The sequence below is a fragment of the Phascolarctos cinereus genome, unplaced genomic scaffold (assembly GCF_003287225.1).
Source record: "Phascolarctos cinereus isolate Bilbo 61053 unplaced genomic scaffold, phaCin_HiC Scaffold_9;HRSCAF=440, whole genome shotgun sequence".
Classification (NCBI taxonomy): Eukaryota; Metazoa; Chordata; class Mammalia; order Diprotodontia; family Phascolarctidae; genus Phascolarctos; species Phascolarctos cinereus.
In genome coordinates, this window is record NW_027556402.1 from 96854927 (window position 1) to 96879324 (window position 24398).

Here is a 24398-nt window from a genome sequence, read left to right on the forward strand (position 1 = left end):
AAGAAGAAGAAGGAGAAGGAGAAGGAAGGAGGAAGAGGAGGAGGAGGAGGAGGAGAAGGAGGAGGAGAAAAAAGAGGGGGAGAGGGAAAGAGAGAAAGAGGGAGGAGGAAATAGACGCAGAGAAAGATAGAGAATAACAGAGGGACAGAGAGAGATGAAGAGAGAAGGAGGGAGAGGGAAAGAGAGGAAGAGAGAGGAGAGAGAGCTAAAGGGAAAGAGGAGAGAGAAAAAGGGAGGAAGGAGAGGAATAAGGGGAGGGAGAGAGCAAGAAAAAGAGAGGGAGAAGGAACAAGAGATGCAGAGAACAACAGAGACAGAAAGGAGAGACAGGAGAAAGAAGGAAGGAGGAGGAATGGAGAGAAGGAGGGAGGGAAAGAGAGGAGAGAGAGGAAGAGAGAAAAAATAGACAGAGAAAAAGAGAGAGAGACAGAGACAGAACAATGGTTTAGTAGTTAGAGGACCAGGATGCTTGGCTCTGCAGTTTGCTACTTGGGTGAGTTTGAATAAATCACTTAAATTTTTGAGGGCCTTGGTTTCCTCATATGTGTGTTCATAATGCCTGGCACTTACAAGCATTTAAGAATGGTTGGTGATTCATTGATCGCTTGCTCATAGGAGCATAGATTCAGAGCTGGAAGGGACCTCAGAAGTCACTTAGTCCAACCCCCTCATTTTACAGATGAGCCCGGGGCCATTCCGTGACTAGCTCCAGGTCACACAAGTAGTAAGTGTCAGAGGCAGAATTCAAACCCAAGTCCTCTGTCTCCAGATCTGAAATAAGAAGGTTAGGCTGGAGATGATGTCTAAGCTCTCTTCTGGCTCTGAATCTGTGTTCCTACAATTTGCTAGTGAAGCAGAAAGCTGGAAACAGAAAATGTTTTTTTTTTTTGTTGTTTTTTGGTAAAGGAGTTAGATGAACTTAAGAAATTAAGGACAATTCAAAAGAGAAAAAAGATAGAAAATAAGAAAATTAAGAAGTGCATTTGGCTAGAATCCCCACCTTGGAGTCAGGAGGATGTGAGTTCAAATCCAGCCTCAGATGCTTGACACTTACTAGCTGTGTGACTCTGGGCAAGTCACTTAACCTCGATTGCCTCACCAAAAAGCCAAAAAAAAAATTCATTTAAAGGCAAGGCAATTCATTTCTATTCAACAAACATTTGTTATGCATTTACTATGTACAAGGAAAGCTTTCTGCTAGGTGCTGGAGACCTCCACTGAAAGAAAACTGCCTTCCCAGAGTAGCTGACATTCTACTGTGAGTTGAGTCGCACAGAGATAGGGATAGTTACTTCAGCTCCATGGGCATGGGTCATCTCATCTGTAAAATGACAAAATTGAATTAGATAACCTCAAAGGGCCTTTTGATGTCCCTTGAGGTCCTTCCTATCACTAAACGTATGACCTTATGAGCATGTACACCTGTATGTAAACACAAAGGCAACAGCTCTCATTGGGCTGGTGGCTCATTGGATTCCCCAGTATGCCTTCCCTACAAAAGGATAATTCAGTGTTATACAGGTATTGTCAAGCCTCAAGTACTCAGAGCACAAATAACTGCCACCTACTGCCCTCCCCACCTCCCATTTCTCTTTCATGAGAAACAGGCAAGAACAAGCTGATTTCTGATTTTTATTCAAATGAAGCAACTTCTAGGGTCCAGCACAATCTTCTACACCTTTCCATTTATACTTACAGTATTGTCCACTGATCATTGCTACTCATAATCACAACCATAAGGTACTTTAAAAACCCAAGTCATTAAAAATACTTTGTTGGAAGCCCAACAGCAAGAGATAGAAAGAGAAATCCCATTTAAACTTACCGTAGACATCATAAAATATTTAGGAGTCTACCTCCTGAAACAAACCGAGGAACTCTATGAACACAATTACAAAACGCGCTTTTCATACAAATAAAATCAGATCTAAATAATTGGAAAAACATCAGTTGCTCACGGGTAGACCGAGCTAACATAATAAAAATGACAATCCTACCTAAGCTAATTTACTTATTCAGCACCATACCAATCAAACTACCAAAAACTTATTTTATAAAGTTAGAAAAAATAATAACAAGGTTCATTTGGAAAAACAAAAGGTCCCAGATCTTAAATTGTATTATAAAGCAGCAATCATCAAAACTGCTTGGTACTGGCTAAGAAATAGGGAGGTGGATCAGTGGAATAGGTTAAATATGCAAGACACAGTAGTCAATGACTATAGTAATCTATTACTTGATAAACCCAAAGATCCCAGCTTCTGGGATAAGAACCCACTCTTTGAAAAAAACTGCTGGGAAAACTGGAAAAGAGTATGGCAGAAACTAGGCATAGACCCAAATCTCACACCATATACCAAAATAAAGTCAAAATGGGTTTATGACTTAGATATAAAGGCCGATATACCATAAGTAAACTGGGAGAACAAGGAATAGTTTACCTATCAGATCTATGGAGAACAGAAGAATTCATGACCAAACAGGAGATAGAGAAAATTATGAAGAGCAAAATGGATCATTTTGATTACATTAAATTGATACATTTTTGTACAAACAGAGCCAATGCAACTAAGATTAGAAGGAAGGTAGAAAATTGGGAAAGAATTTTTACAACCAGTCTCTCTGATAAAGGCCTCATTTCTAAAATATATAGAGAATTAAGACAAATTTATAAGAACACAAGCCATTCCCCAATTGATAAATGGTCAAAGGATATGAACAGACAGTTCTCAGATGAAGAAATTAAAGCCATCTATAGTCATATGAAAAAATGCTCTAAATCATTATTGATTAGAGAAATGCAAATCAAAACAACTCTGAGGTACCATATCTCACCTATCAGATTGGCCAACATGACAAAACAGGAAAATGAGAAATGTTGGAGAAGATGTGGGAAAATTGGAACACTAATACATTGTTGGTGGAGTTGTGAAATGATCCAACCATTTTGGAGAACAATTTGGAACTATGCCCAAAGGGCTACAAAAATGTGCATACCCTTTGATCCAGCAATAGCACTTCTAGGGCTATATCCCAAAGAGATCAAACAAATGGGAAAAGGACCCACATGTACAAAAATATTCATAGCAGCTCTTTTTGTGGTGGCAAAGAATTGGAAATTGAGAGGATGCCCATCAATTGGGGAATGGCTGAGCAAGTTGTGGTATATAATGAATGGAATACTATTGTGCTATAAGAAATGATGAACAGGCTGACTTCAGAAAAACCTGGAAAGACTTATATGGTCTGATGCTGAGTGAAGTGAGCAGAACCAAGAGGACTTTGTACACAATAACAGCCATGTTATGCGATGACTAATATTGTTAAACTGAACCCTTCTCAGCATTACAAGAGTCTAAGACATCTCCAGAGGCCTCAGGATGGAAAATGCTGTCCACATCCAAAGAAAGAACTATGGAAGTCGAATCCCTATCACTTATTTTTACCTTCTGTTGAGTTTTGTTTCATCTTTCTGATGGTTCCTCCTATTGGTTTTAATTTTTACTTACAACTTCACTAATGTGAAAATATGTTTAATAGGAATGTAAATGTAAAGCCTGCATCAGATTGTGTGCCGTCTTGGGGAGTGGGGGGGGAGGAAGGGGGAGAAAACTTTTCAACTCAAAAGCATATGGAAGTGATTGTTGATAAATCAAAATAAATTAATAAAATTTAAAAAAAAGAAAAAAAATACTTTGTTGGTTTAAATCAGGGATCTATGGTAAGCACCAGCAGAGCTTGTACTTGTCAGACATAACCTTTGAGAGCCCAAGGACTCTTTAATGTCATATGAGGTTCTTACCAAGCTAGAAATATTGGTACATGTAAGGTGATGGACTGCTATCTGAAAACCAGCCTGGTAAGACTAGATTGAGGGGCTTAGCATCTGGCCACAAGGTGATAGGGAAGTTTTACGGACATGGCAAGTTAGTGGAGAGATTTTAATCTGTATTGGCAAAGGGAATTCCCACAATGATGAGATCAGAGCCTTAATGAAGTATTTGAAGAAGGATTTTATGTATTATTTCAACAAAATATAGTCCTTAAAATTCTATTAAACCTAACCGAAACAATTAATAAATGGAGGCAACTTGGTCTTGGGGATGGCACCAGGAGGCAGGAGCCCTGGCTTTAGGTCTCTATTCTACTCCTTACTTTCTGTGTGGCTTTGGGTAAGTTACTTAAACCTCTCAAGTTTCTTAGTTTCTTCATCTATCAAATGAGCCAGTTGGATTAGTGACTGAGGTCTCTTCCATCCCTGCATCCATGCTCCTACAATTTTTCTTGCCCTGCATAAGAAGCTGGTACAGATAATCTCTTGAGGTTCCTTCTGATTTTAAGATCTTTGAAAAGTGTTCATCAGCAGGAATGAAAACAACAAGGATTTATGGTTATCAAGCATAACTCTTTAGGGAGAAAATCCAATTAACTGAAACATTTCATTCCATAAGCATTCCAGTTTATTGAGTTTTCCCTAACTAGTTTTGTTTTATTCTGATGCAAACCCTGATGCCTATGAAATTATTTACTTCACAAACATAATACCATACACCTCCTTGTTAATTTAATTGTACAGAAGAGAAAGTGCTGACAATGATGTTTTGTGAAGATTTCTCAAATTTCCTTTCTCCCTGAAGATTAAAAAGATGATTATGGGTGAAAAGACTGAGCACTGTAAAATTCTTAGCACATCCCGAGAAAAATAGAAAAATAAAATGCAAGAAAGGGATGTATCTGCAGTTTTCTTTTATAAATAAAATATTTTATTTTTCCTTTCCTGGGGTAGGCAAGTAACCCCATTTTCTCCAATTGTATGTGTTAATCAAGATAAGCTACATTCCTGCCCAGGAATGCCTCCTCCCTATTCATGACTATAAGGGAACATTGCAAGCAGGCAGACTAAACAGTGGACAGAAATGCCAGTGCCTGGAAATGAATTTCCTAAATGGAACTCAGTGGCCAGATGGTAAAAAGAGTAAATCTGAGTGAACAGGAATAAGCTGTAGCCTAGCCTCTTGTGTATCCTTCTACTTTCTGGGTTAATGAGTTTTCTAAAGCCGGGTAACAGTAACGACAGCCCCAAATTTTGAAACGGGCTACTTGTCTTGAGAACATTATCTCCCTACTTTCTACTTCCTTTCTCAGCCTTTCTCCCTAACCCTCTTCAAATCTCTCCTATTAGTCCTTCCTTACTTTCTAGTTTCCCACCTTGGTCCCTTCTTGGGCTTCCTACCACTATTCCATGTCCTATTTCTGCTAAATCCTGTTAGTGTTAGCCCATAACTAAAGTGTTAGCTGACAAAGGTTTATAAAGAACCTTGGAAGGGGAATCGGGGGACCTGAGTTCAAATCCTGACTTTTTAACTTACTACATGGGTGAATTCGGCAAAATGCTTTGCATTTCCTCACCTCAGAGTCCTCCTTTGTAAAAAGAGTCCATTTGACTATTCTGTCTCAAGCATCTCTTCTATACCTAAAGCTATGATCCTGAGATGTAGGAGTCCTAGGATTAATTCAGAAATAATCACTGTGTAATCTTAGAAAATGTCTAACCTTGCTGAGCCTCAGTTTCTTTTTCTCTATAATGGGGTCAGGGGAGAAATAGTATCTGCCTTGCACATTTTGTAAGATTGTGATGACCAAATACATGGTGCACTGGGAATAGTGTTGAGGTAGAAGACATGTTCAAACCTGCTTTAGTCACTTATTATTAGTATATCCATGTGAACATTACTAATTCTCTGTGAATCTCAGCTTCCTCATGAGTCATGGGAATAGGGATTTTGTACTACTTACCAGACAAGGTTTTCATGAGGGAAGAGCTTTGTAAACTATAAAGCTCTATATATGTGGGCTTTGATGACTATGCATGTAAACATATTTTTGTAAACCATCAATCACTATACAAATACAAAATAATATTTAATAAAAAGTGTTAATTTAAATATGGCATCTTGAAAGCCTGAAAATTTTTCAAGGCTTAAAAGAATGCAGCTTTAAAGATGGGATTTCATATTTGGCTAAGAGGAAAGTGCCTAACACCCCCCTCATATGGCATCTTGAACACGCCTGCCTTTTTTGCTGATTCCCTGCATTTCTCTCCTCTTGAAGAGTCTAAGAGGGAACAACAGGAGTCAATGATTACTTCTATTTTGTACTGTGGCTACTAGCCAGAAAGTAAAGAATGTCTCCCCCTCCTTCCCCAAGTAATTGTTATAGGGTTTAACAAATGAAAACTTTTTTTTTGTTTAGCATTTCTTTATTCATTCAACGAGTTTTGAAGCCCTACTGGATGCAAAGCCTGAAATGATTGGTATAATTCACTTAGCCAAAATTGTTTATGAAATTGTCCCACACTTTTCAAACACTCCTGAATTCTTCTTCACCCCCACCTTCATCATTATCCCTCACATTAATATGGAGCTTCACAGTTAACAAGTTGGTTTTTTTCATGGCAACCCATGAATTAGGTGGCATAAGTAGGATCCCCCATTTTACAGACGAGGTTGAGGCCCAGAGAGGTGAGGTCACACACCTAGTAAATGGCACGGTAAGGAATGAAACCCAGGCTTTCTGACTCTAAGTCCAGGATTTGTTCTGTTTATATCATTGCTATATTATATGTGAAAAAACTTGCCCACTTAACTTGTTCATTTAATGGAAAATGTATATTAGAAGAAAATGGAAAATTCACTGGAGATTTATGTGCTGCTACTGATGTCTCAAATATTATCAAAGGCTATTCAAAGTCTAGGCTGTAATCAGAAACCTCTTCTCTGACACTTAGGTCTTCTGCATAACCTTGGGCAAGTTGCTTAACTTCATTGGGCCTCCGTGTTTTATCTGTAAAATAGGAGGTTGGACCTCAGGGGTTCTTAACTTGAGGTCCATGAACTTTGGAAAATACATAGATAACTGTAGTTCAATATAACTGGTTTTCTTTTCAATGCTACATATTTCATTTTATGCATTTAAATATATCATTTTGAGAAGAGGCTCATTGGTTGCACCAGACTACCAAAACCCTTGGACTGGATGATTTCTAAGAATTTTTTTAGGTCTATGATCCTATGATCTGGGACATATTTGCTACATACCTCAATTTTTCTGTATGTAAAATGGGAGTGGCAATAATCAAGATGGAGCTATGGTATAGTGGTAGTGATAGTCGTTGAAACCAAAGAGCTTAGCAAAATTTCTCTTCTGCCATTATGGAATATATAGTTTTTCACCACTGTTGACAACCCCTAACTGACCATACTTCCTCTACCCTGTCCACCTTGCAGCTCTGACTTTGGGGTGGAGGGTGAATGGTGACAGAAAGAAAGAGGAGGGAAGAGGAGGGAAGAGGAGGGGATGGCGTCAAGAGGTCCTCTTCTGATTGCCCCCAATCAGAAGTAGTAGAATAAGATTAAAATCAGCCAAAGAACAGCCTCTCTTCCGTATCCCTGCCCATCCTACTCCCTAAACACTGGCAGTAATGCTATCCTCATTTTAAAGTATGACTATATAAATCAACTCTTGGCCAGTATATGAAGGTTAAGTATAGAAATAGCAACATCCTTGTGAATTGTGAATTTCTTAAGATCCACACATTGTTAGTTACCAGGTATTCAAGGTGCTGAGAAACTTTCCTCCACTCTGTTGGCTGGCCCTGCCTACCTTGCCATCTGTCCTTTGGTGCCTTTTTTTCTAAGATAGAAGTGAAACTAGGCACATGATTCTATAGGGATATCCACACTCAGATGTGGTCCATGCAAAACAGCTTTCCCTTCCCCAGAAAAGGTTTCCTGAAAAGTAAATAACTGGCTAGAGAAAACACAGTGTGCCTTTATTACAACAGAGTGAAAGGACTGCTCAGAGCTCACAGTGGTGGTTTAAATGATTTCTGGTGTGTTATCATGTTTCTGCTGTTAAACGGAGAGTGAGAAACTGTGATTTAGACAGAGGCATGATATGCAGAGGTCCTTCCAACAGTAATCACAAATAAGATATTAAAGTCATAAAGAAAGGAGCAAAATAAGACAGCTTCTAGAGGGAACCAGAAACATTTCTGACCATTTACCTCTGCATGAACTATGAGCAATATTGCTAAGATATAACTTCTTCAAAGATCTTTACTCTTTTTTTTTTTTAAAAAAAGCATTTCATTATCAGTTACAGCTAATATGGAATACACAAACAAGGAGGCATATCTAGAGCATTAGAAGGATTTTTAACCTTGCGTACAATGATCAACTCTGACAACAAATTGCAGATTATATGAATATAGAAACTCATTAAGAAGAATAATCTTGAAGAGCAAGTTTGATCATTCTCCCCCTCCCCCATGCATTTTTATCTTACTAACATAAATGCAGTCATAAATATTCATGTAAATGTGCCCAGTTCATGACATGCTAAAGTATATGTAAATAAAATGCTAAGCATACTTACAATATTTTCCAATGATCAAGATATAGAAGAAGATGGAACCAGCTGTCATCTCTTTCCCCCTTAGTAACTAATTAATGAAAGTGAACAAAATCTGGTCTTGGCTTCTAGATAGTGTACGGCTCACGATAGTTATTACATATGCTATTTCTGACTGCAGTCGTAGCAGCTATAAAGCAATCTTTCTGCCTTTCTTTCCCATCCCCTCTCTCTTGTTCTCTCTCATTTCCTCTCCCTCTCTCCCTCCCACTTCTTTCTCTCTGTCTCCTCTCTGTTCTGTCCCCTTCCCTCTCCTTCCTGTCCCTCCCTATCCTCTCTCTCTTCCCTTCTCTGTCTCTTTCAATCCTCTCTCTGTCTCTCTCACCTCTTACTCCTTTCTCTCACTGCCTTACCCCCTCTCTCTCTTTCCCCACCCCTTTTCTCCCACTCCCTTTCTTCCCATTCACCTGAAGACTCTATCCTTCTTTTCCTATTCTTTTTATGCCTTATTCCCTTTCTCTAACACACACACACACACACACACACACACACACACACACACACACTCCCACACACATACACACACTCCCACATTCTTGATCTCTTAAAATTGAGCTAGGAGAAAAAAGTTTCAAATGGAGGACATTCAGTCTCTCCTTGATCACTCTACAAATCTTATTTTTGCGTTCAGTTAAAACTAAGAATGGGTGTGTGTGTGTGTGTGTGTGTATGTGTATGTATATACTGACAAATATTTGAATCACACTACTATAAGGAATAAAAGCCAAAGATATACAAATCAAAATGTTTCTTTTTAAAGTGACTTTGGGTCAGGAAAAGAAAAGGATGATCTAATAGAAACTTAGCTTAGCTAAGGCAAAACACCACACTAGAGTTTAGGAAGTAATTGCAGAGTGGAAGGATTAAAGTGTCAGAGAAATCTCATTTTGGGTTAGAGCATGGTTACAGTCATGAATTAGAACAGAGTCTTTTTCGTAGATCAATAAAAATTAGAAATACATCTTGGAATCTAGTGAACTGGCAGATTCTCCCTTAGTGATGGCTTCTTGTAAAGGTTATGTGGATTACCTGAGGGGAAAAAAAAGGAGTGATGAGTGCTCCCCTGAGTAATGTCTATGGTATTAATGTTTTTCCAATTGAGAAAACTCTCATTCTTATTTCCCATTGTAATGGTCATTTTCTTTTCTTTTTCTTTTAACATTCTTGTTCCAGCCCTCCAATAGGAGCATGCATCTACCATTAGGATACCAAGACTGAATGTTCTGGTGACAATTTAGTCTTTGTGAGGCTAGGTTTACTCTGCAGGTAGAACCCCATTTTATTGAATGTCATTATAACATTTAGTTCAATATATGCAGGCTAGTGCTAGGTTCTGGTTCTAGGTTCTGCCTCTACTGACAATTCTTGTTTCATGTGGATACAATGAAATGAATGGCAATATGTAGTTTTGTATTGACACATTCAAAAATCCCCATCTATCTACTAGTTAATTCATTTAATGAAGTTGTTCCTTTGGAAGGCATTTATGTTCATTAGAACATAGGATTTAGAACTGTAAGGGTGTTAAAGGTAATCTGGTCCAATTTTCTCATTATATAGATGAGGAAGCTGAAGTTCACAGAAATGACCTTGCCCAAGGTCATCATACTTACTTAAACAGGTAAGTAGCAAAGCCAGGATTTGAACCCAGGTTCTCTGGAATGCTCTCCTAGTATACTATGCAGCCCGTCTATGTTAACTGTTTTTCAATTCCCATTGGTTAGTTAACATTCTTAATAATATTGGAAATGGTTTCAAATTGTATTTGTGGTATTAGTGATTCCACTGCTTATTTATTTTTTCTGTTCATTCATTCATTCATTCATTCATCTATTCATTCACTCGTTCATTGAAGCATGGTCTGGGAAGACTGCCAATATTATGAGGACCCACAGGTAAACTATGAAGTGCTTTCAGTTGCTTTGTGAATTTGCTAAATCTAAACTAAGGTGACCAGAGGGTAAGTCACATTTTTCATGTGCAATCATCTTTTTTTTCCCTTCCCTATTCTACTATGTTATGGAAATGCTTGTTTTATTTCTTAACTTCAGAATAAAATAAACAAAAAAGGACAACTGAACTGCTCACCTTTCCTCAGTTTTATTCTGCTGTTACCTGCCTCTGTGACTTTGTGTGTTGTCCCCAGTGCCTTGGAATGGGTTCCTTCCATGTCTCTGACTCTGAAATCTTATTATTTTAAAGTCCAGATCAGGTGCTACCTCCTCCATTACCTCTTTCCCCATCTCTACAGCTAGAACTAATCCTTCCCCTTCCTCCTCCACCCTCCTCAAATTACTCAAATTGTTCTGTGGGGACCTATTCTATGCACTTCTCACAGGCGATCTTGCATCCTTTTTACTAGGGAATAAGATGCTCTAGAGATGGCTTGTTTATTGACTAACTGGTGCCTAGCACAGTGTTAGCCCATAGTAGATGCTTCAAGAACAATGAAAGCCAGATGACTGCAGAGAGTTTAGAAGAGAGTAAAGTGAGGAGAAGTGGAGGCACCTACTGTAGATGGCTTTCTTAAAGAATTTAACTATGAAAGGGAGAAGAGATCTAGGATGTTAGCTAGAAGAGATGGTTGAATAAAATGATTTTTTAAAAAAGGGTAATATAAAAATAAACAAATGTTATAAACTTCCTCAGATGGCCAACCCAATACTTTTAAAATCACTGCTAATTTTATTAAAATATCCCATATTGCATTTTAAAAGGTTTTGCTTGAAAAGATAATTTCTGCCTTAAGTCTCTACTCTTTTAGGAGTTGTGGACATAGACATTTAAAAAAAAATTCTCATAGTGCCACTACTTGCATGCAATAAATTAAAAAACAAAACAAAACAGACTCAATATGCTTTATTGATCCATTGTAGCTAGATGCTTTGATGACAACCATACCTAGCATTTATATGGCAAATTAAGGTTTGTAAAAAGCCTAAGATATGGTCTCATTTGTTCCTCACAATATCCCTGGGAGATGGGTGTTATTATTACCTCCATATTACAGATGAGGAAACTGAGGCAAATAGAGGTTAAATGACTTGCCCAGGAACACATAACTAGTAAGTATCTGAAGCTAGAGTTGAACTCAGATGTCTCTTGACTCAGGTCCAGCAGTCTAGCCACTGTTTCATTTAGCTATCTTTGATTTTTAACAAGGTTTAGATATGAGTAGCAATTTTGATATCCTATCAAATGCAGGAAGGATCTGTGATTTTTTCAGGGTAGGCCACTCCTGGTGTGGTAATTCCATTCACCATATTCAATTGATTACCAAGTCTTCTTAATTCTACCTCTTCAATACATTGTGCATAGATGCTTTTTTTTTAAACACACATGATCATCACCAAAATTGAGGCTTTCATCACTTCTAGCCTAGATTCTGCCAATAGTTTCCTAATTAGACTGCAATCTTCTTCCTTCCTTCCCTCCTTCTCTCTCTTCCTTCCTTCCTTCCATGATCATATATTAAGCACCTACTGTATCCCAAGCAGCATACTAGGTGCTGGGTATACAAAGCCAAAATGTACAAGAATTCCTTCCTTCAAGGGGATTACATGCTATTGTAGAAAAACAACATGGCACAGACAAATTAAATATAAAAGATATTATATAGATACAAAGTAATTTCTGAGAGGATAGTACTTGCAACTGGATGGAGGGCAGAATGGGGACAATCAGGATAGGCTTCCTATGGAAGTTAGGATCCAACCTGGGTCCTTAAGCCTTTGAGAATTTTTAAACAAGAGCCATAGTCAGACTTGTGCTTTATGATGATTATTTTGGCAGTTGTGTGGACTAGAGAGAGTAGAGAGTGACATTCCCTTATTCTTTCAGGATTATTAACATTACCCTTCTTCATGCACTCTGCATTTCAGTCAAACTGGCCTGCTTACTGTGTCCCATTCATGATATTCCATCTCCTATCTCCAGGTCTTTGCACAGACCATCCCCCATGCATGAAATGCACTCTATTCTTACTGCCACCTTAGAGTACTTTAATTTTGTCATCTTTGCCAATTTGCTTGCATGAAGTGAAAGTAATTCAGAGTTGTTTTGATTTACATTTCGCTTATTAGTGATTTGGAACACTCTTCCACATGATTGCTAGTGGTGTACAATTCTTTTATGAATGGTTTGTTCATAGCTTTTGAACACATATCTATGGCTTTTGATCAAATATATTTCTGTTAGTGATTGTTTTTCATTTTATCTGTGTATACCCAGTGCTTAGAATTGTGCCTTAGATATAATAGGGACAAAGGGTTGGGCTATTATTTCTTTGTGCCTTGTTTGACTCTTTGTCTCCTCCTATCCCTGTCTCTGAACTGAGGATGCCTATGTTGCTTCTTGCTTCAGATGCAAACGTTCTAGTTATAATTCTATACGTAGTACACTGCCTTGTATGCCATAGGCGTTCAATAAATGGTTACTGGATCAAATTAGATGGTACTAGGTGATGTGTTTTAGAGTCTCTGTCTGTCCTGTTCCTCTTTTCTTCCCCAAAGAGCGCAATGTTCCTGCCTCTGGCCTCAAATGCAAACGTTTCTCAATATTGTTGTGCTTTGAACAAGCTTATTAGTTCTGTCTGATGTGTGCACTTCACTTCATGTATAAAAAAAATCTGTGATTTCATCAGTATGAATCCTCTCTCCACCAACTGAGATTACACACCAACCTCTCTATAACTTAATAGTTGGTTGTTATAAGTTGTTGTGGTTGAAAAACCCATCCCTCTGTGGCCAACCTAGTGATGAGTCTTGGCATTTGCTAATCTGGGGTCTTCAAATGAGGCCCTATTACCTCTAGCTGGCCTGGATTCTTCCAATAGCTTCCTAATTGGACTTCTAAGTTTATTTATTCATTTATTTAATAAACATTTTTTAAACACCCACTACACACACACACACACACATATACACACGTGCGCACACATGTGCGCACACACACACACACACATATAGTACAGGGAAATAGTATGGTATAGTGGAAATGGAATTGTATCTGGAGTCAGAGATTTCAAATTCTGATTCTGATGATTTTTACCTGTATGACCTTGGGCAGGTCACTTAGCCTTCCTTGGCCTGTTTCCCCATCTGTAAATGAAATGGTTCCGCTAGATGCTCTTTCTCTCATCAGACTCCAGATCTGTGTTCCTTTGAGCCAATTGTTGGACCCACAAAGTCATACAAAGTTTCTGTAGCAACTGCCACAGTTCGTAGTCTACTGGTCCTCCAAGATGTATCATCCTCACACTATGAGAAGGACTTTGAAAGAAGCAGAGTATTTGTTCAATCTTTATACCAACCCTGTGAGGGTGTCCTCTGGAGGCAGCCTAATGTAAGGTTAAAAGCACTGGATTTGGAGTAAGAGACATAGCTCTGGCATTTACTATGTGACAGACAAATCACTTCATTTTTCTGGACCTCAGTTTCCTCCTGTAAAATGAGAAGATTGAACTTGATGACCACTAAAGTCCTTCTAGCTCTAAATCTATGATACTAGTATACTATGATTCTCACATTAGAAATGAAGAGACTGAAATAAAACAAGTTGTCTGAGATTGTATAGCTAGCCTTCGGCAGAACCAGAACTTGAACTCAGAGATTCTCTATCTCCTAGTTCAGAGCGTTTTCTACAATAACATATCTGAAACATCACCTCACTGTTTTCAACACCTCACTTTAAAATTAGGTGACAGTATAATGAATGCGGCTGTTGTTTGAACTTCAGAACCATCTTCATTCATCATCACCTGCATTGTCTTTAAAGCCAACAATAAGTCTAATAAAAATTCATGGTTACATAATACAGTAAAGCTTATAATGTGCTTTCTTCTCAACAGCCTTGGGAGATAGGTAGAAGTAACTATATTATTAAGCATAGCAAGATCATTTGCTTGTGAATCCATACTAGACATTGTCACTGGAGGCAAACTAAGGAGACTACAACACTAAAACATTTATTAAATATCTTAGATGATGGAGATATCAAGTTTAGATAAGTCATGTCCATGCCCTCAAGAAATTTCTAGTCTAGAAAGATAAGATATAAACACAGGTAACTATAATGCCCAATGTTATATGATATGTTCATTGAAGAGTTATAAAGGTAGCATCTATATATATCTGATAGTTGTCATTGCACTGATCAGAGTTAAGTCTTTCAATGTTATTCATTTTTACCATGTTGATGTTATAGTATGAATTGTTCTCCTGGTTCTGCTCACTTCACTCTGCATCAGTCCATAAATATCTTCCCAGGTTTTTCCAAAACTGTCTCTTCATTTCTTACAGCACAGTAATATTCCTTTACATCCATACTTTGTTCAGCAGTTCCTCGAATTGATGGGCACACCTTAGTTTCTAGGTCTTTGCCACCACAAAAAGAATTGCTATAAATATTTTTGTTCTGATAGCACCCTTTCTTCTTTCTTTGATTTCTTTAATATAGATAACTTTTTGTTTTTGCATCATATTAATTTCTGGCTCTTTCTTTTTTCTCTCCATCACTCAGTGAACTATCTCTTCTAATAAAGAGGGAAAAAAAGAAAGACAAAAATAAGAGTTCCTCTATCTCTATACATGTGGTTTTTCAAATAATGACTTCAGTAGAGATGTCTGGCAGGCAATGGGATATAAAGAACTAAGGAGGGGTAGAAGGTTGATGGTGAGGGATGTGAATCTTGACATTAGAGAGTAACAGGTGTTAGAACTGAAAATAGCTTTTAGACATCATTTTAGACATCAAATTACAAATAATCTTCAGTCTTCAAATAACACAACTTTGACTGGAAGTGATCTTCACATAGCTGGGAAGTGTTGGAAGGTGGTGGTGGTTACTGGTCAGCTAGCTAATCTTCTTGGTAAATGACATATATACATATGTAACATATATACATAACTATTCCCACACATTGTCTCTTATGGGCTCATATCTATTTCTACTTACTTAACTGACATTGTTCATAAGCTTTTAAGTGAGTTCGACAGAAAAATAGTAAAGGTCCAAGAGGCTTTGGGGGATATTCACAGTTGATTGGTGTGGGTAAAAAGAGAATTCATGGGACAGACTGAGAAAAAAGTGAAGGAATGGCTGGGAGACTTATAAAGAGAAGCATTAACTCCCATAAGCTGAATTAGGCTGTAGTCTGGGTTCCCAAGGAAGGTTGAGTGAAGCTTGTGACGGATGGGAGTTGTCTGCTACAATCTTCATTAGCACAAAACATACACATTGTATAACACAGAGCTTATGTAATTGCAGGATTGAATGTATGATTTTGGGGGTGAATAAAATGGATCCACTTTGTCATACTGACTTTTTTTTTCTGGGTGAGGTAACACTTCAAGTTGTACCACTAAAATGTGGAGGTATTGGGTCAAGGAGATTAGTTTCCAAAACAAAAATGTATCTGCCACTTCTCATTAGCTTGTCTGTCACTGAAGTCCCGGGGCTTGTTAGATTTCTAAATTATGTTGTGATGACAGCTGCTCATCTTGGAGTGTTGTGAAATAGCCACAGGAGACTTGTCAGCTCTTGTATCTCCTGGGGAACATGAAGATGGGGATGTCAGATCCTTAACCACATTTGCAACCCTGCTTCTTTGCCTCACCCCATCACTGCTATTGACTCCTACTGTCATTTCAGGCTTATGAGTCAGACATTTTTCATGGGCAGCTAAGTGGCACAGAGGATAGAGTTTCAAGCCTGGAGTCAGGAAGGTTCATCTTCCTGATTTCAAATCTGGTCTTGGACACTTACTAGCTGTGTGGTTCTGGGCAGGTCACTTAACCCTGTTTGCCTCAGTTTCCTCCTCTGTAAAATGAGCTGGAAAAGGAAATGGCAAACTACTCCAGTGTCTTTGCTAAGAAAACTCCATGGGGGTTCACAAAGAATCGGGCACAACTGAAATGACTGAACAATGTCCACAGATTTTTATCTTTACAGACCCAAAGCTGTTATTTAACTCTCTTAGTATATGGCTCATCTCATTCAGCTCTCCTGTGGAGCAATCATTCATTAAATATAGAACTAGGAAGGAAACTTATGATGTTCATATTATCATAAGATCATAGATTTACATTTGTCAGAGAAGTGTAAAGTCATCAACAGAGAGGTTACATATTGTGCCCATGGTCACACAGATAGTCAGAGATGTGATTTGAACCCAGATCCTTTAAATTCAAATGCAGTATTCATCTATTCCTCCTGGTCCCAACTAGACTGCACCTAAATAATTTCACCTCAGATAGGTATCCAAATTCTGTTTAGCCATCAAGGAAGTTCCCTTCTTTTGGGAAACTTTTCCTGTTTGATAGCCTGATTGTTGGGATGTTTTCCTTTGCAGTTGTTCTAAGTCCCTCAATATAAAAGTTAATCCATTTTTTCTTCTTCTATTAAGAAGCAGAATTGCATGGTAGGTATAATGTAGCATTTGAAGTCAGAAAGATCTGAGTTCTAATGTGACCTCAGATACTTATGAATTGTGAAATGCTAGGTAAAGTCAATTAAACTCTCTCAGCTTTAGTTTCCTCATTTTTAAAGTGGGTCTAATAAAAACACCTTCCTCCCAAAGTTCTAAGGATAACATGTGATATTTGTAAAGCACTTTTCAAATCTTAATGTGCTACACAATGCTAATTATTATTATTTTATCTTGAACATCTCTGATGAACTTAAATGGTTTATAATCACCATCACCATTCAACTATTTAAAAGTTCTCACACGGTATGGATTAGTATTATACTAGAAAATAAGAATTTAGCTAATAAATATTCCATGGAGATGTCAATAGAATAGTGACTGAATTGAAGGCTTGTATCAATAAACACACATCCATGACAAAATTTAAGTAGACATCTTGTCTTTTTGTTAATGTGGTTCTGGATCAAAGCAGGGAGATTTACTGATGATTAATTTTTATTTTAGTCTTAAGAAAAGTAGGGGAGTGGGCTGACAAAGGAAAGAAGCTATCCCTTTTAGGCATTGTGGTCACCTAAATAAAGGGGTGGGAGAGAGTATATTTATGGAATGAAAAAAAGTTGTCACCTTCTCTCTATACATATTTTTCTTAAGTCAGTAATGAATATAAAAACTCATCCACCGATACAATTGAAAATCCCAATGCGACTGTCAGTTTCACTTACTTATGTAATAGTTATGAAAATCCGATTTTAAGTAGCAATATGCTAAAATTCCAGCAGGTGGGAATGTTACTTCACAAAAAATCCCCCTAAGCCCCCAATTTTCTAGTATATAAATCAAGATACAACACTTCCCACTTTCTAGTAATAATTTATCTACTTTTGAAATAGTAAGGTTGAGAGGATCTGCAAAATGCCTGTAAAGTATAACACTTTCTCTAAAAAACAAATTATAGCAATATTTTTGTGCCCTAATCTAGGAGACTGACATTTTAAAAATAAGGAAAATACCATGAATTGATTAGATCTTTGTCACTCAGGGTTTTGAAAGAAAAAAAAGTTGTGTTCTTACAATAACTGGTACATGAGAGTCTTGTTTTTAACTTTGTAAACCAACCATTTTCACTGCTAAACCCCCAAATGGTACTTTTGCAAATGGTATCTTAAGATGATATATCCTCAGTAGGGCAGCTATGTGGTGCAGTGGATAGGACATTGGGCTTGGAATCTGGAATACTCATCTTCATGACTTCAAATCCAGCATTATACACTTACTATCTGTATGATCCTGGACAAGTCACTTAACTCTGTTGGTCTCAGTTTCCTCATCTGTAAAAATGAGCTGGAGCAGGAAATGGAAAACCACCCCAGAATCTCTGCCAATAAAACCCCAAATGGGATCATGGAGAATCAGACATGACTGAAAAACGACCTAACAACAAGAAACCTTAATATGACATTTCGTCAAAGAGTAAGCTATTCTTTACTTTATCTCAATTCAGTATCACATTTATTTACTTCTATCTGAATTCTAAGTTGATGGCCTTGTGTGGTCATTAGTATTTCTTTTTTAAAAATTTATTATTATTATTATTATTTTTGGCCAGGCAATAAGGGTTAAGTGACTTGCCCGAGTCACACAGCTAGTGAGTATCACGTGTCTAAGACTGCATTTAAACTCAGGTCCTCCTCACTCCAGGGCCAGTGCTCCATCCACTGTGCCATCTAACTGCCCCGGTCGTTAATATTTCAAAAACAGTTCCAAAGTGACTGAAGAAGGTGTTTGTGTTCTGAGTAGCAGTTGGACATCCGTCCTGAGATTTCTGAAAAACAAGTTTTTGATGAAAATCTCTAAGAATGGCCAAATCTTTCATTTTAGGTCACAGGATCACAGATTGAGAACTAGAATGAATCTTACAAGTCATATAGCTCAACGTTTTCATTTCATAGAAGAGGAAACTGAGACACAGAACAGCTGAGTAACTTGTCCAAGGTTACAAAGATAGTAACCAGTGAGTATCTCTCCCGTGGCGCGACCTCTCGGGCCACACGCTGCCCCTCGTCCCGCCGCCGCCGCCGCCATGCCCCGAAAAATCGAGGAAATAAAAGACTTCTTGCTGACAGCCAGGCGAAAAGATGCCAAATCTGTCAATATCAAGAAAAACAAGGACAATGTGAAGTTTAAGGTTCGCTGCAGCAGGTACCTGTACACACTGGTCATCACACACAAAGAGAAGGCAGAGAAACTTAAACAGTCCCTGCCTCCTGTTTTGGCTGTGAAGGAGCTGAAGTGAAGGAATCATTTCAATGTTCCAACTCTATTAAAATGTAGGGAAAAAAGAAGAAAAAAAAAACAAAGATAGTAACCAAGAGAGCTGTGATTAGAACCCACTTCCTCTGACTCTAAATCTAGGTTCTTTTCACTGATACCCCCCCCCATAAAATTTAACTTAATACCTGGGGAGCCTACCTTTCACATATGAGGCTCTCAGAAATGTTACCCTGAGTTCAAGGTATTTTGTGGGTACATATTCACACAAAACTGCAGGTCCCATACCCTGACTAATCTGTTTGCTTTTATTATTTAGCCAGACAAAGTTAGTTCAAAGTTAAGACTTTTAGTGAAATATATAATAAGAAAAGTAGCATTTCCTCTCTCCTGCTGCCTAAACCTAGGGCACCATTTTCCATCAATAGACACTCTCAGTGGGGAAAATATAGGCATCATATATAAGAGGAACACACATGTAGGCTAGGATAATTCATATCTCTTATCTTCTTGCTCTGCCAATATCTTCTGAGGATGTTATCATGAGTGATGCTCTCACTGTGGGGTACTACTTTCTTCTGAGCTTGTTTCCTGTGAGACATAGTTCTCTGCTGCTCCTACTTACTTTTCTATGGGTCTCTATATGACATATGTCTTATCTCTGCTGTTCCTTACCTTTCTTTGTGCAATTACCTATGGGGGTTCAACAGGAGTCCCCAGCTGAGCTGTAAGCTCCTCTCCCCAAGACTTCCATTTTTCTTTAGTTTAGAGCTCAGAAGAAAAGCTTCAGCTCTTCAGGGTCACCTGCTAGGCATATTAACTCCCATGGAAAGCAGCATTTTACAAATAGTGGGAAGAGATATGGTTCTAAAGTCTGAGGACTTGGGTGTAAATCCTGCCTCTGAACATTCCTTTACCTATGTGACATTGAGCAAGTCACTTTAATCCCTCTGTGCTTTAGTTTCCTTATCTGTAAAATGAGGGGGTTTAAATCTATGATGCAATGATTTGCTAAGTTTCAATGTCTAGAAAGCCTCTCTTTATTAAGAGCAGATTTATAGCTCCTTATAGCTCTTTAGTCATAGCTAGTTTATGAACTGACAAATTTAGTTAAGAACCCAAACAAAATCCTGGCAAACCAGCTAAAATTAATTCAATTCTTTAACCACTTGCATCTGGAGCTTAATAGTATCACACTGTTTCAGACAAATGTCTGACATAGGGTTAGAAGTTCCTAATTCCAATTTAACTTTCCATAAGTATGCTATACCCACAAAATCCTCTTGTAGGTTCTATGAAAGAAACTCTTCAGCAAGCTGTGTGGAGGCACTCAAAACTCAAAAGACTTCCAGTTCTTTTCCAAATTTGTAAGCAAATGAATTTGAATCATAATTAAGATACATTCTTTGTCCTCCAGTTTTGCCTAGCACAAATTTCTGTCTTTATTATGTATATCTATCAGCAACTAAAACCCAATAATTACTCCCTTTTCCCCACCACCCAATCCTGGCTTTTGGAAGTTGTATTTTGGCTTATGAGAGAAGCATCACTGTCTCTCTACATTCAAAAAGAGTCTTAGGGGGTGTGGGGGATGTATAAAACTCTACATAGATGCACAGTTCTTTCCAGAATGGGTTCTTAGCTTTATGTAGACTACTAAATTTGTAGTTTCATAGATTTAACTGATGAAAATCTTACCTTGGTTATAAATTGATTTATATGAAGGAAGGAGATAAATTTGCCAATCTTATTAACAATTAATAATCTTATTATTTAAAATTTCTGCTGTCCAGGATAAAACAAGCCTTTAAATTTAATGTGATTCATCATATTTACATATAAATATTACTATATTGGATAATTACTCTGAATTGTGTATTATAAAGTATACCTTATTATTGAAAGTCAGCAAATCATTGATAAGGATGCAATATTCATCCTCATGGATCAATTTAGGAAATTATATTTGTTCAGTCATTTTTTCCATGTCCAACTCTTTGTGACCTCATTTGGGGTTTTCTTGGCAAAGCTACTAGTTTGCCATTTCCTTCTCCAGCTCATTTTACAGATGAGGAACTGAGACAAATAGGGTTAAGTGACTTGCCCAGGATCACACAGCTAGTAAGTGTCTGAGGCCAGATTTGAACTCAGATCTTCCTGACGCCAGGCCCAATGCTGTCCACCTATATATATATATATATATATATATATATATATATATATATATATATATATGCACACACACATGTATGTATATGTGTAAATACACACATAAATACATATATACACATACACAGATAATTCATATAATCAAGATTTGCTTTAGGGTTTTTTGAAAAATTATAAAATTACATTGGAGAAAAGTTGAAATTAATCATTCTGCTATATTATAAAACTATTCTTTTCAATTGGATTTTTAATGTCAAACACAATGTGTTCTTTGGAAAATAGGCTATGAGTTAAAAAGGGAGGAAAATGATAGTGTTTATACAAGTAATTTATAAAAGAAAAATCTATGTAGAATAGATGACCATAATTTTAGATGTATTTTGGATATCTGAAAACATAGCATGAAATTTATAATCCTGTTTCTTCTAAAAACTCTAATAGGAGATCTGTCCTGCTGGGCCTCAACTTTTACCTTCATGTTACCATTATATAGTCAAAAGTGGTTTTATTCTTTAAAAAAATGGTGGTTTTTTTTTCTGAAGCCTATTTCTTATCTTGCTTTTCACAAAGACAAGATGAGAAAGTGCCCCTGGCCCCTAACTTAATGGTTTTGACAGGAAAACCAGACTTTTGATAGTAAGGATTAGACTTTAATTCCCAGAATTATACTAAATTATATCTTGGGGGCACAGGATAGGGCAGAAAATTCTTCTGTCTAATGATGTGGATTTCTAGGGCAGCAGGTTACTGCTTTAAGTTTCTTCACCAATTCTTGAAATGTGCAGGTTATCCTACAATTTGCCCAAATTCTTTCTAGGGTAGTCTGATTTTATAGTATAAAATCTGAAAAAGAGCTTAGAGGTTATACAGGTTATATAGGCGAACTACCTGATTTTGACAAAAGAGAAAACTAAAGATTCTCAGAAGGTGAAGTGACTTGCCCAGGTTCACATAAATAGTGTCAGAGGTGGGATTTGAACTTGGGTCCTTTGAATCATCTGGTCTTCTGGCTCCTCCAAATACATGTGCTTTCCTATGTACCATGCTGTACCCTTAGCAAGGAGTGGTTAATCCAGGAGATTTTGATGCTTGTAGATGTCATCCATGTGGGTCAAAGTAGATGCTGCTATTTGTACCCATCAACAAAATTCACCAGTGGTGCCAACTGGGGAGGTGTGGTGTAGAGAACATTGGATTCTGAGTCAGTGGACCTGAATTAAAGTTCTCTACTACAAACCAATGAAATCTAAGTGAGTAACTGGAGCTCATCGGACTTTCAGGTTCCTCATGTGTAAAATGACAGAGCTGGGCTATATAATTGACATTAAAGTTCCTTATCACTCTAAAGGCAGGTATTTGGAATCATATTCAAGAATTTCCCAGTGGGATGGAATGGAGACAAACAGATAATGGTGAGATTTGCTCAGTGTTCACATACTAAGTGCATGATCTACACTCTAGGGTCTTACCAATGGAGTCTTGGATGGCAGTTATTAAGCACAAAAAGGTGGAAGAGTTGGGGGAGAAAGGGAAAGGTCTGGAATACAGTTTATTATTGCTATAGGGAAGCTAATGCCAAAGGGAAAAATGACTGGTAATTTGAGTATATACTGTGGAATGCTGAAATGTTGTTCCCTCTTTTTGAAAAAAGGTACTATGTATAATGCTTTCCTATATGACAGCCAAGGACTGGTACCATTTGCTTTTTATTCCCATTCTTACTAGAAGAAAGATCCCTGATCTGAGTTCCTGAGATAATGCATTCTATTTAAGCCCAGAAAAGAGACTCTTGGGAGGATGAAGGAGAAGTCTCAAGGAATCTAAATGGAGTTGTTTACTTCCTCAGACTCTAAAAACCACACATAAAATTTACAGTTTTTATGGTGTTTGGGAGATGAGACAACTCATAAAATAATCACAATATAGACTATATAGTTCCCTCGGAAACACAGAAATAAATCTCACATTCAAGTCCTCTTGGAGTATAGAGAAATGAACTTCAGAATCCCGGAATTCTGGTGTTGAGAGAGACCTCAGTAGCTAGCCAGTCTAATTCATGCCTTAAATGAATCCTCACTATGTCATGCCAGAAAAGTCGTCATCCAGCCACTGCCTGAAGACTTCAAATGATGGGGAAACTACTACTCTTGAAACACTCCATTCCATTTTTGGGGCAGCTCAAATGGTTAGGAAGTATTTCCTGACATCACAGTGAAATTGATCTCTTTGTACTTTCCAAACATTGTTCCAGTTTTTGCCCTCAATGGTCAAATAGAACAAATTATCCATGAGATAGTCCATCATATACTTGAACACAGCTATCATGTTACCCTTTAGTATTCTCTTCTGTAGGCTAAACACCCCCAGTTCCCTCAACCAATCCTCAAATGACATGGATTCAAACACCTATACTATTTTGTTTTTTTTGGGTGAGGCAATTAGGGTTAAGTGACTTGCCGAGGGTCACACAGCTAATAAGTGTCAAATGTCTGAGGCCGGTTTGAACTCAGGTCCTCCTGACTCCAACGCCAGAGCTCTATCCACTGCACCATCTAGCTGCCCCACCTACACCATTTTGGTTGGCCTCTTCTAGTTGAAACTCTCTAGTTTATCAATGTCCTTCTTAAACTAGAATTCCCAGAACTGAATAAAATATCCCAGATTAGGTCTGTTGAGGGCAGAGTACAGCAGACGTATTCCTTCCTTATTCCTAGAATCTATGCCTTGCATAATGCCTTCCAAGTTGTCTTTAGCCTTTTTGGCTGCCACATCACACAGCTGATTCATCTTGTAGTCTACTAATGCCCCTGGATCTTTTTTAGACAAAATCCTGTCTATCCATGCCTCCTCTATCTTGTACTTGTGAATATTATAATCATTGAATTCCAACTTAGGTCTCCCCCCCCCCCCGCTTTTGTCATTTTATGTTTACTTTCTTCTGAGCTTGGTAGAGAGATGATTCCTACCTACAATCTGGGAAATGAGGCATATACATAATTCTCCTTTTTGGTACCCAGAGAAGAATTTTTCTTAGGGTTGGTAAGTAAAAGCAGAAGCTTCC

At 37.7% G+C, this 24398-nt stretch overlaps 1 protein-coding gene and 1 pseudogene across 1 annotated transcript in view; one reads left to right on the forward strand and one right to left on the reverse strand.

The window, feature by feature from the left end:
• RXFP1 (relaxin family peptide receptor 1) overlaps positions 1-8916 on the reverse strand; it is a 170385-nt gene extending 161469 nt beyond the window's left edge. The window contains exon 1 of the mRNA XM_020994086.2: positions 8437-8916. Within this exon, the coding sequence (XP_020849745.1) occupies positions 8437-8485 (49 nt within the window). The 5' untranslated portion in view covers positions 8486-8916. The remainder of the gene's footprint in view (positions 1-8436) is intronic.
• A 10039-nt stretch (positions 8917-18955) lies between these two features.
• LOC110213707 (large ribosomal subunit protein eL38 pseudogene) lies at positions 18956-19198 on the forward strand (annotated as a pseudogene).
• The last annotated feature ends 5200 nt before the right edge of the window (positions 19199-24398 follow it).